Source organism: Panthera tigris, chromosome E2 (genome assembly GCF_018350195.1).
Source record: "Panthera tigris isolate Pti1 chromosome E2, P.tigris_Pti1_mat1.1, whole genome shotgun sequence".
NCBI lineage: Eukaryota > Metazoa > Chordata > Mammalia > Carnivora > Felidae > Panthera > Panthera tigris.
This window is the reverse complement of record NC_056674.1, coordinates 8342845-8354421: the sequence shown is the minus strand read 5'-3', so window position 1 is coordinate 8354421 and position 11577 is coordinate 8342845. Positions and strand designations below refer to the sequence as shown.

General features: G+C 52.1%; 1 protein-coding gene across 2 annotated transcripts in view; it reads left to right on the top strand.

Moving 5' to 3' along the window:
* The first annotated feature begins 3816 nt into the window (after window positions 1–3816).
* The window catches only part of AP2A1 (adaptor related protein complex 2 subunit alpha 1), a 30210-nt gene continuing 22449 nt past the window's right edge, over window positions 3817–11577 (top strand). For both annotated transcript variants that reach the window (XM_042968517.1, XM_042968516.1), the window contains exon 1: window positions 3817–4026. In XM_042968517.1, coding sequence (XP_042824451.1) covers window positions 3960–4026 — 67 coding nt within the window. In that variant the 5' untranslated portion in view covers window positions 3817–3959. The remainder of the gene's footprint in view (window positions 4027–11577) is intronic.

Here is an 11577-nt window from a genome sequence, read left to right as displayed (position 1 = left end):
GGGGAAGGACACAGCTGATAATTGTTGAAAGAAGTGCCCTGATGTGTGCGGGGTGGACTGTGGGTGGCCAGGATGGAAGCGGGGACAGTCATAAGGTACGTCACTGCAAGTTTCCAGGTAAGGGATGATGACAGTGACAGTAGCCTGCATGGTGACCGACGGAGGTGGCTGACTTCAGATGTGCTCCGCCCTTGGCGTGAGGGGGAGGGACGGGGTTCTGGCAAGAGTGCCCAAGTGATTGATGGAGGGCCCCTTTGCCCAAATGGGAAGACCGAGGATGAGTCCAGTTTTTCTGGAGAAAATCAAGAGTTGGTTTGCAGAGGCCAAAGTCTTAGGAGCTATTGCTGGTTCAATCCATGAGATACTTGGGCTACTCCTGGGGTTTCTTCTTAATGAATAGGTCTGCCCAAAGCTCATTAGACCCCCAAATGTGGACTTGTTCAAAGTCTGGTCTTAAAACCTAACAGTGGGTTAGTTCTTGAGCCCCGGAGCCCCATAATTGTCTTGTTCAAACCAGCCCTATAATTCTTCCCTTCCCTTCCCTACCCTTCCCTTCCCTCTCCTCTCCTCTCCTCCCCTCCCTTTCCCCTCCCCTTCTTTCCCCTCCCCTCCCTTCCCCTTTCCTTCCTTCCTTCCTTCCTTCCTTCCTTCCTTCCTTCCTTCCTTAATTCTATAATTCCAAGTTCACAGGCACAATCAATGACTTTTAGCTACTGAGTGCCTGTAATGTGGTGAGTCTCAATCAATGTGTGCTCTAAGTAGAAAACACAGGATTTCAAAGACTCAGGAAAATTAGAGGCTCCTCGGTGGCTCAGTTGGTTGAGCATCCGACTCTTGATTTTGGCTCGGGTCATGATCCTAGGGTTGTGGGATCAAGTCTGGAGTTGGGCTCCATGCTGAGCCTGGAGCCTGCTTGGGATCCTCTCTCTCTCTCTCCCTCTGCCCCTTTCCCACTTGCACATGTGCTCCCTGTCTCAAAACAAAAGCAAAGATTTAGGAAAATTAGAACGGTAAATATGTTCAAATGATAGTATTCGGGTATGTTGGCTTCAATACAATATATTATTTAATTTTTTTTAACGTTTATTTATTTTTGAGACAGAGAGAGACAGAGCATGAACGGGGAAGGGTCAGAGAGAGAGGGAGACACAGAATCTGAAACAGGCTCCAGGCTCTGAGCCATCAGCACAGAGCCTGACGCGGGGCTTGAACTCACGAACCGCGAGATCGTGACCTGAGCCGAAGTCGGACGCTTAACCAACTGAGCCACCCAGGCGCCCCCAATACATTATTAAAATTAATTTCACTTTTTTAACTAAAAAATGTAGCTCGAGTCAGTTGAAAATTATATATGTGGCTCCCACTGTATTTCTATTTATAAGTACCGCTCTAATTCAACAGGGGTCATGAGTTCCTGTGATGGGGGGGGGGGTCCAGGACTGCCCCCACACAGGATCAAACAATCCCAGGTTTTCCAGAAAGTTAAATCAGCCTTCTCGGTCTGACTCCCTATTAGAATCCAGAATGCCTTTGCTTTAGGGCCAGTCTTGAAAATTAAGTTTTGGTTACTTCATGAGCTCTAGGATAGGGTATGTGTGGAGGGAGGACTGAGTTCCCCCACCTATCTATATCAGGACCTAATTTCAGGACATTCTTCCCCCCCCATACTGAGCCCAGAGTTAACTCCATCTGGCCTCAGGTGGCCCTGGGCAAAGGGTGGAAGGTGGTTGGGTGAAAGTGAGGTGGAGAGTTGAGGCAGGGAAGGCACCCTTAGACACACTTTTCCTGTTCTTGGGACTCTCCGTGTTTCTCTTGTCCAAAAAGAGGACAAGTTCGAATCCTGTCACGAAGATGTATTTTTAAAGATGTTCTCCGGGAGAGAGTGTTTCCTCTTTTTTGAGTTTGTTAATTTATTTTGAGAGCGGGGGAGGGGCAGAGAAAGGGAGAAAGAGAATTCCAAGCAGGCTCAGCCCTGTTGGTGCAGAGATGGAGGCAGGCAGGACTCGAACCCATGAAGGTCGTGGGTCGTGAGGTCATGACCTCAGCCGAAATCAAGAATCCAATGCTTAACCCACTCCTTCAGGGCTCCTTCAGTCCTTGCAACGCTTAATGTATCTTTCCATAAAAATGACTTTTTCCAACTCACTTTCCTATTAGTTGTTCATTGTGGTTGTTTTTTAAGTTTATTTTTGAGAGAGAGCGAGAGAGAGAGAGAGAGAGAGAGAGCAAGGAAGGAGCAGAGAGAGAGAGAGAATCTCAACCAGGCTCCGCACTGTCGGCATGGAGCCCTATGCGGGGTTAACCAAGAGTCAGAGGCTTAACCAACTGAGCCACCCAGGCGCCGCCCCTAATTGGTCCTCTACTCTCTGTTCTTTAGGGGCAAATAGCACCCCCAACCCATACTGGGAATGGACTTTCCTGGTCACTAAGACAGCTCAGCACGTCCTTCCTCCTAGAATCCAGAATGATTCTCCCAAGCCCCATTCCTGGAAACCCAGATGGACCAATCTGTGAAACGCTGCAGCCTGGCCAGCTCTTGTCCCGGTCCCTATCCCCTGGGGGTTCAGAGTGGAAGTTCACAGGATCCAGGACACTCCCTCAAGGCTCATTCCAAGAATACCAGGCTTCTGAGATTAGACAAGTGTTGTGGAGTTTAGTTCCTGGAGGTGACAGAAATGGACTCTCTCAGTTCCCTTTACCCCAAATTTCTCAATAGCCCAGAGAATTGTAGTCCTTCCCCAAAATCAAAGTCAATCAAAGAGGGGCTTGGGTGCCAAGGGGTGGTGGTTGGGCTAAACTAAGGAGATTCATCTATTCCTTCCTTTGAACCAGCGGTCTTCAGTACTAGATGCCATTCTTGCTCAGGAGGAGCTCCAAGTTTGGTGGAGAGATTCTCAATGTGTAGAATGGCATTATGGTTGGAAAAAAAAAAAAAGGCATTGTATATGGGAAAGTGGTTAAAAGACAAAATATAGTTTAAATCCCCGCTCTACTCTTCTGAGCTGTGTGACCTTGGGCAAGTCCCTCAACCTCTCTGGACGTCAGATTTAACGTATGCCTAACAGGACTAGACTTGAATTCGTATTTCCCCCGTTCTGAGAAATTTGGTTTCGACATCTAGGCCGCTAGACAAGGGAGGGGGAGGGGAAGACTTCCTGGAAGAAGATTTAAAGAGTCGGGGGTGGAAGAGAGGAGGGAGAAAGGGAATCGGGAACGCTTGCGCAGTAAACACCTCACAGTTGCTTGCCCCTCCCAACCACTTCTCTGCAGCAGGGAATTGCAGGCGGCCCTCCACCTATCCTAGTCCAGCTGAGTGACAACCCCCATTCACTTTCCTTCTCTACCTATCAACGCACATCTCCCGCCCCCACAGACGCCCAGTCGGGGGCGGGAATAGGACAGGCCTGGCGAATCCGCGACGCCTGCGTGGGCGATCTACCTGCTCATTGGACATAGTCAACGCCAGTCCCGCCTCCCCGGCACACTCCCCCGCCTTCCTTCTAATCAATCCCTCCCTTCGCCGGATCCAATCAGCATCGGACCCGGCCGCTCGGAGGGGCAGGTCCCATAGCACGCAACCGAACTCCGCCCGTCTCTTGGGCAACGCCTCTTCATCCCCCCCTTCCTGCGAACGGAAATAGCGGGCCGCCGAGCCAATCGTAGCAGCGTGCCTTTGTCCAGCGGCCAATGAGAGAGGGAGCGAGGTGTGAGCCCGAGTCTGAGCGGCAGTAATCCGGGCCAATGGGAGACTGATAGCTCAGGACGACGGGCGCGAGGGGAGGGGCCGGAGGCGGAGCCGCGGCCTGCCAGCCCGCCCGCCAGCCAGCCCGCCCGCCCTCCCCCCCGGCCGGCTAGGCTCTTCGGCGCTGCTTGGGGTCCTTTCCTCCCGGTCCCCGCCTGCCAGCCCCCGCTGCGCTGTGCCCTGCCCGGCCAGGCCTGGAGCCGACACCACCGCCATCATGCCGGCCGTCTCCAAGGGCGATGGGATGCGGGGGCTCGCGGTGTTCATCTCCGACATCCGGAACTGTGAGAGCGCGGCCAGGGGACACTGGAGGGAGGGGGAGCGTGGAATTGAGGGACTCGGGGGTTACAGAGGGGCCCGGGCGTAGAAGCCTTTGCGTCGTAGAGGGGGAGAATAGAGAGGCCCCGGGGGGAACTTTAGGGTGGGGGGAATGGAGAGACTTAGGGTGTCATAGAGTGCCTCTTGAGGTGACGACACGGAGTGACTAGAGGCGTCCGGGAGGGTCTTAGAGGAGAGGAGGCTAGTAAGGTCCCAGGGCTGGGGACCCTAGAGGTGTTCCCTGGGAATGATAGAAAGGCTTGGGGAACCTATTAGCTACGGGCTTAGAGAAATCCCTGAGGTCGATAGAAAGAGAAGGAGGTGCACGAGTGGCGGGGGGGGGGGTCCCCTGGGCGGCGATAGAGTGGGAGAAGGCCAGAGGGGACCTGGAGGACGTGAAACACAGGAAGCATAATGGTGCCGGGCTTTGAGGGCCTGGATGAGGGGGTGTCATAGAGGGGAAGGGGCTAGGTAGGTCACTGAGGTTCCTGGCTAGTGCATAGAGAGGGCCTGAGAGTAATACAACGTCCCAGAGGGTTGGGGAGGAGAGATGGGAAGGTGGGGGACCATAGTGGGACCCTGGTGAGGGATAGGGGAGCTCCAGGATGGAGGATGGCTTAGTAGACATGGAGGGCAGTGGTGAGGAGACTAGAAGGGTTACTAAGGGGAAAAGAGGGATCTAGGAACACAGAGGAGAGGTGCTGCAGGTGGAGGGTGTTGGGAGAACCTGAGACAGGAAGCTGGGGGCCTGGAAAGAAGAGGACATTATAAAGTGGGGGCTTGGAGGATGTGTCAGAACCGGGAGAGCCCAGAGCTCAAAGAAGGGCCCAGGGAGCCTTGGGAATTTGCGGGGAGGAGATCTGGAAAGCTAAGTGTTGGAGGAAGCCTGGTTCCAGAGAGAGGTCAAGGGTCAGGGAGCAGGGCACTCCTGAATCTACAACCCTCTCCCGTCTGACCACCTCAATATGGGGACAGTGATCACCAGCAGGAAGGATCGTCGTGACGCCGAGAGGCCTGGCGCCAAGTCAGCTCCCAACTCCTGGGAGTGGGTGTTGGTGTGTAGAGCTGCCAAGAGCTTCCGAGGCTGTATCTGCACGGGCTCTGGGGTCAGCCAGACCCGGGTCTGAGTTCGAGCGCTGTCACTCCCCGGCCATGTGACCTTGAACGGGGGACTTCACCTCTTGATTTCCTCATCTGTCAGCAGGGGCTGCTGATTGCACCTTCCTGATGAGGTGGTTGCGATAATGTGTGTGAGTGAGGCCTTTTGCACATTCCAGGCACTGGGCGGTCTTGGCTGTTGTTTTTGTCACTTCGGTGGGTCTGAAGAGCGGCCTCTGTGATTACTGTAGAACTGAGGAGGTGTGAAAGGATCTGGCGTGTCCGAGGTGAACGAGAGGGCTGGAGGCTGTTGGGTGTCAGGTGGAGAAGAGATGTTAATAGTTGTTACGGAAAGAGGTGAGTGAGGAGGGGTTGTGGATTAGGTGGGGGAGGGTGCTAGGAGTAGGTGTGTGTGGCCTCTGATGCCGGTCACGGATGTGACCCTCGGCGACTCGTTTAACCTCTCTAAGGCTCAGTTTTGTCTGCAAGCCCCGCCGATGACAGCACCTTGCCTTCACTCATTCATTCGTTTGACAGATCATTTTTCGTTACCCCTTTTGACACTGCCTGGGACTGGGCTCCAACAGTGAGCAAGAGTCCCCGGCTTGGGAGCCCCCATGCCGTGAGGGAGATGGAGAATAAACACAGAACTACAGTAAATGATTCCAGGTCAGAGGGTGACTGGGACGTGAGTAGACTTTTGAGTGAAGCGAGGGCACAAGCCCTGCAGATTTTGGAGGCAAGGGGGGGGGGTCCAGGCAGAGGAATGGTGTGTTCAAAGGTCCTGGGGTTGCAGCGTGCTTAGCGTGTGTTCAGGTAAGAGCCGAAGGGGGAGAGGGCGGGAGATGAGGGCAGCCACGGATTGTGGAGGGCTTCGTGGGCCTCCGAGAGCGCTTTGGCCTTTCTCTGAGTGAAACGAGAGCGGCAGGAAGGTTTAGAGGCAGGAGGGATGCGAGCTGCTTGATGTTTTAAAATAATTCCTCTGCCTCTGTGAAGAGAAGAGACTCGAGGTGGCGGCGGAAGCCGGGAGATGATTAGGGGCTGCTGCCGGCATCCGGGTGAGAGATGGTGTTGGCTTGACCCGGGGTGACAAGTGGTTGGTCTGGGGACACGTTTTGGAGGATTTGCAGAGGGACTGGATGATGGAGGTGGGGAAGGAAAGAGAAAACAGGTCGGTGTCGCTGCAGGACCCCAGAAGGGGGAGACTCTGCCTCGGGGGCAGTGGAGGGAATTGAGCCAGATGGGTTGGGGCTAGAGAATCGGGGATTCCTCTGGTCCTTCGTCGTCTCGTCAAGTAACTGTTGAATGGCTGGTGTGTTTCAAACCTTACCAAGGGCGCTGGGGACACAGTGGTGAGTAGGACAGATTGGTCTGTGTCCCTTGTGAATCTCCCAGTCCCATGAAGGAGACAGGTACTGCATGAAAATGGTGGCAGTCCTTCTCACAAACACACGTATATAGATGTTCATAGTAGGGCTAGTCGCCGTAGCCCAGGAGCGGAAACAAGACAACCCAAATGTCCATCGTCAGATGCATGGATATACAAAATGTGGTACCCCGCGCCATGGAATATTACTAAGCCATCAAAAAGGACGCACGCTACCACATGGATGAACCTTGAAAACCTCATTCTAAGTTCTTTTTTTTAATTTACTTATTTTATTATTTTCTTTAATGTTTATTCATTTATTTTTGAGAGAGAGAGAGAGAGAGTGTGAGCAGGGGAGGGGCAGAGAGAGGGAGACAGAGAATCCAAAGCAGGCTCCAGGCTCTGAGCTGCCAGCGCAGAGCTCGATGCAAGGCTCGAACTCCCGAACCGCGAGATCATGACCTGAGACGAAGTTGGATGCTTAACCGACTGAGCCACCCAGGCGCCCCTTGAAAACCTCATTCTAAGTGACAGAAGCCAGACACAGAAGGCCACATGTATGATTTCGTTTGTCTGAGGTGTCCAGACCAGGTGATGAAAACGTTCTGGAAATAGATCTTGGTGATTGTTGCACAAGACTGTGGATATATCAGAGACCACTGGCTTGCCCACTTTATGGTTGGGTGAATTGTATCTCAATTTTTAAAACTCTTTTTTAATGCTTATTTATTTTTAAGAGACAGAGACAGAATGTGAGGGGGGGAGGGCAGAGAGAGAGGGAAACGGAATCCAAAGCAGGCTCCAGGCTCTGAGCTGTCAGCACAGAGCCTGACGTGGGGCTCGAACTCACCAGCTGTGAGATCATGACCTGAACCGAAGTCAGACGCCCAACTGACTGAGCCACCCAGGCGCCCCTCAATTTTTTTTTTTTTTAAGTGGAAAAAAACGTGTAGCTGTCCTAAGTCCGTGAGAGAGAGAGGGCCACCATGTCGAGAGAATGAAAGCTCTGTCTGATTGCAGTGCTCAGACAATGTGGCATAGTTAGCCAGGCCAAGGGAGGCAGAGAAGAGCTGGGGAGGCAGAGGGACAACAGTGCAAAGGTCCTGGGGCCCAAGCGAGACTGAGGTAAGGCCTGTGTGGCTGATGCACAGAGGGACGGGATGGGATCTGATTGGGCAGGTGGGCAGAGGCCAAGTTGGTGTCTGTCCTGAGAACACTGGGGAGGGTTTCAAGCAGGAGTGAGGGAGCCGAAGGCCTGAGGGATGTGGATGAGCCAGGGCCCAGAGCCGATCAGGTGGAGGAGGGAGAGGAGTGTTGAGCCATCCTGCTGGAGAATCTGAAGGGCAGAGTGGAGTTCAGGGGGACGGCTCTAGAAGGAGATGAAAGGCAGGCTTTGAGAAGGAGGGCAAGGAAGGGCAAATTCTGCTGATAAGAAGGGGAAAGGTTCGGGCTGGGCCTGGCCTGAGGGCTTCGTCCTGTGCTCTCTGGAGCGGGGATCTGCCTCCCAGTCACTTAATCTGCCTGGGAGCTTCCCGGGCCCAGGCTGGGGCTGCCCTCCCTCTAGGGCCCCAGCTACCACTAGGCCTGAGGAGAGTTTGCGAGTGAGTGATTAAAAAAAGGGGGAGTGGTGCTGGGTTTCACAGTGCCCTGAGCTCCTCCATTGGGGTGCATCCTACTCCAAAGTGTGACCCATTCCATTTGTGGCATCTCCCCCAGCCCCTGGAGCACAGGCCCTGCTCTGATCCTTCCCAGGGTCCCCAGTTCTGCCCCCTGTGGGACCTGGCCCACGGGCGTCCTTGGGAGATGTTTGCTGGTTGAATGAATAAGGAAATGAACGAATGAATGAACCAATCAATCTTTACCGGCCACCAGACGCTGCTCTAAGTAGCGGGACTACAACAGTGAACAGAAGTCCTCTCTCTCATATTCTATGGAAATATATATTCTCCTATTCTCATGCTCATATTCTAAGGGAGCACGGATTGGTACACGAGTAAATATAGAGTATTCAGGTGTATAGACAGGTAGCAGTGGGTGTTGGGAGGAAATAAAGCAGAGAACGGGTATGGGGACAAGGTTAGGGATAGTGCTCTTATATAAGCTGGTCAGACAGTCTCTTGCTGAAAAGAGGACATTGGAGCAAAGAATCAAATTGGGTGGGTGAAATAGGCCTGCATAAATCTGGAGGAGGAAGTTCTTGGCACAGCCTGTGCAAAGGCCCTGAGGCAGGACTGTGCTCGCGGTGTAGGAGGAATTCAAGGAGGAGGAGGAACAGGAAGAGGAGGCCCCGGCTGGCGGGAAGGGCAGGAGTTGCGTCCGAGAGAGACCTAGTGGGTCTGTAGGGCCTGGAGGATGACAGGACTTCACTGAGCCCCAGCCTCACCCACTTCTGTGTGCCATCTAGTACTCTTGGTCCACAATCTGCATTCAGCACCTTTCCCGTGTGGGGACTGTTGTGAACCCAGGGGGTGCCCCCTGGGAGTGAAGCAGCCACACGTCCCTGCCCTCAGGTGCTGCATTCTGCCCAGAGGCTGAGGGTTGACAAATCGGTGTGTGCACCCTTCACACGGCTGGTGGCCGCCCAGGGATGCTTTCGGCAGCCGCGTTCTTTTGCAGCCGGTTCTTCACGGAGAGTATTTCCTCTCCGGGGTGGCAATGCCTTTGATAGCACAGAGCACATCTGACCCAGCGAGCCGCGTACGCAAGCTTACATTTTCCAGTAGCCACGTTAAAAAAGTAAAACGAGGGGCGCCTGGGTGGCGCAGTCGGTTAAGCGTTCGACTTCCGCTCAGGTCACGATCTCGCGGTCCGTGAGTTCGAGCCCCGCGTCGGGCTCTGGGCTGATGGCTCGGAGCCTGGAGCCTGTTTCCGATTCTGTGTCTCCCTCTCTCTCTGACCCTCCCCCGTTCACGCTCTGTCTCTCTCTGTCCCAAAAATAAAATAAAAAACGTTGAAAAAAAATTAAAATTAAAAAAGTAAAATGAGTGGACGTTTAATGTCTTTTACTTAGAACGTCCGCCGTATTATTTGAATGTGTAATCGATATTTAAAAAAAATATTCACGAGACAGTTGATGTTCCTTTCTCAACCAGGCCACAGTTTCACTGGAAATACTTGTTCTGCATTAAGAGTTTGTACAACTTAGGGTCGAAAAAGCAGATTCACAAAGTACCTGAGTTGTTCCAAACGTACGTTGCAGTAACTGAATTGAGATTTGGGGTTTTTGGGTTTTTAAATAATTTTTTTAACGTTTATTTATTTTGAGAGAGAGAGAGTGGGGGAGGGACAGGGAGAGAGGGAGAGAGAGAATCCCAGGTAGGCTCCACGCTGTCAGCGCAGAGCCGGCCATGGAGCTCGAACCCATGAACTGTGAAATCGTGACCTGAGCCAAAATCAAGAGTCGGATGCTTGACCGACTGAGCCACGCAGATGCCCTGAGATTCGATTCGATTTGATTTGATTTGATTGATTTATGTATTTATTTTCCCCTTTCTTTGAGACAGAGCCTGCACATGCGCGAGTGAGCGGGAGGGAAGGGCAGAGGGAGAGAGAATCCCAAGCAGGCTCCATGCCGAGCGCAGAGCCCAGCGCAGGGCTCCATCCCACGACCGTTAAAGAGTGTTTACAGAACAAAATATATACGCACGTACATATATTCTGTAAATATTTTTTAGGTTGTCCCTGTATGCTTCCTACGGTCTTTGCATAGGTGATTTCTTCCCCATAAAAATATATATTTAGGGTGCTGGGTGGTTCGGTCGGTCGAGTGTCCAACTCTTGATTTTGGCTCAGATCTTGATCTTACAGTTTGGTGAGTTTGAGCCCCATGTTGGGCTCCATGCTGGCAGCACAGAGCCTGCTTGAGATTCTTTCTCCCTCTCTCTGCCCCTCCCCCAGGCATATTTTCTCTCTCTCTCTCTCTCTCTCAAAGTAAATAATCTCAAAAATATGTATATTTATATATAATTTAATATGCAAATCTATTAATTTACATATGCATGTGTACATACACAGAGCTGGCATATGTATAAAAAAGCCCACAGGGGCCCCTGGGTGGCTCGGTTGGTAGGCGTCCGACCTCAGCTCGGGTCATGAACGGCGGTTCGTGGGTTCGAGCCCCGCGTCGGGCTCTGTGCTGACCGCTCGCTCAGAGCCCGGAGCCTGCTTCAGATGCTGTGTCTCCTCTCTCTGCCCCTCTCCCGCTCACGCTTTGTCTCGCTCTGTTTCTCAAAAATAAATAAATGTAAAAAAAAAAAAAAGCCCACAGATATAAGTGTCAAGCTTGATGAACTTTTCCTGACTGAACACAGCTACAGAGCGGGCCCCCCAGATGCAGAAACAACATCCTTAGCTCCCTGGCACCCTCCTTGTCAACGCTCCCAGCCCCGACCCCCTCCAAGGATGACCACGGCTGTCATCCAACACCATAGGTTAGCTTTGCCTGCTTCTCGAAGCTTTTTTTTTTTTTTTAAGTTTATTAATTTATTTTGAGAGAGAGAAAAAGTACGAGTTGGGGAGAAGGGGCAGAGAGAGAATGAGAGAGAAAATCCCGAGCAGGCTCTGTGCTGATAGCACAGAGCCCGATGGGGGGCCCGAACTCATGTACCGTGAGAGTGTGACCCGAGCCAAAACCAAGAGTCAGCAGCTTAACCCACTGAGCCACCCAGGTGGGCTCAAAGCTTTTCATAGAGGTTTAAACAAAGCCCAGAGAATGCCCTAGCCCCAAATTCAATTGCTGTTCAAATGTCCATCTATCTGCGATGACGTTTAAGCAGGCGGTTTGTAATATATGGTCCATTTATAAAACAGGACTTTATTTATTTATTTATTTATTTATTTATTTATTTATTTATTTATTTTTTGGTCCTTACAGAATAGTTTTAAGGCAAGCGCTTAAAACAGTTGTGGCCATCTAAAAAAAAAATAAAAAACAAAAAACAATAAAAAAAAAAGTAAAAATAAGGAGAACAGAGCGTGTACCTTGCACCCTTGCTGGGCGCTGTCCCCCACCCCCTGCTACCACCCTCACACAGGTTCTCCTCTCCCGTGA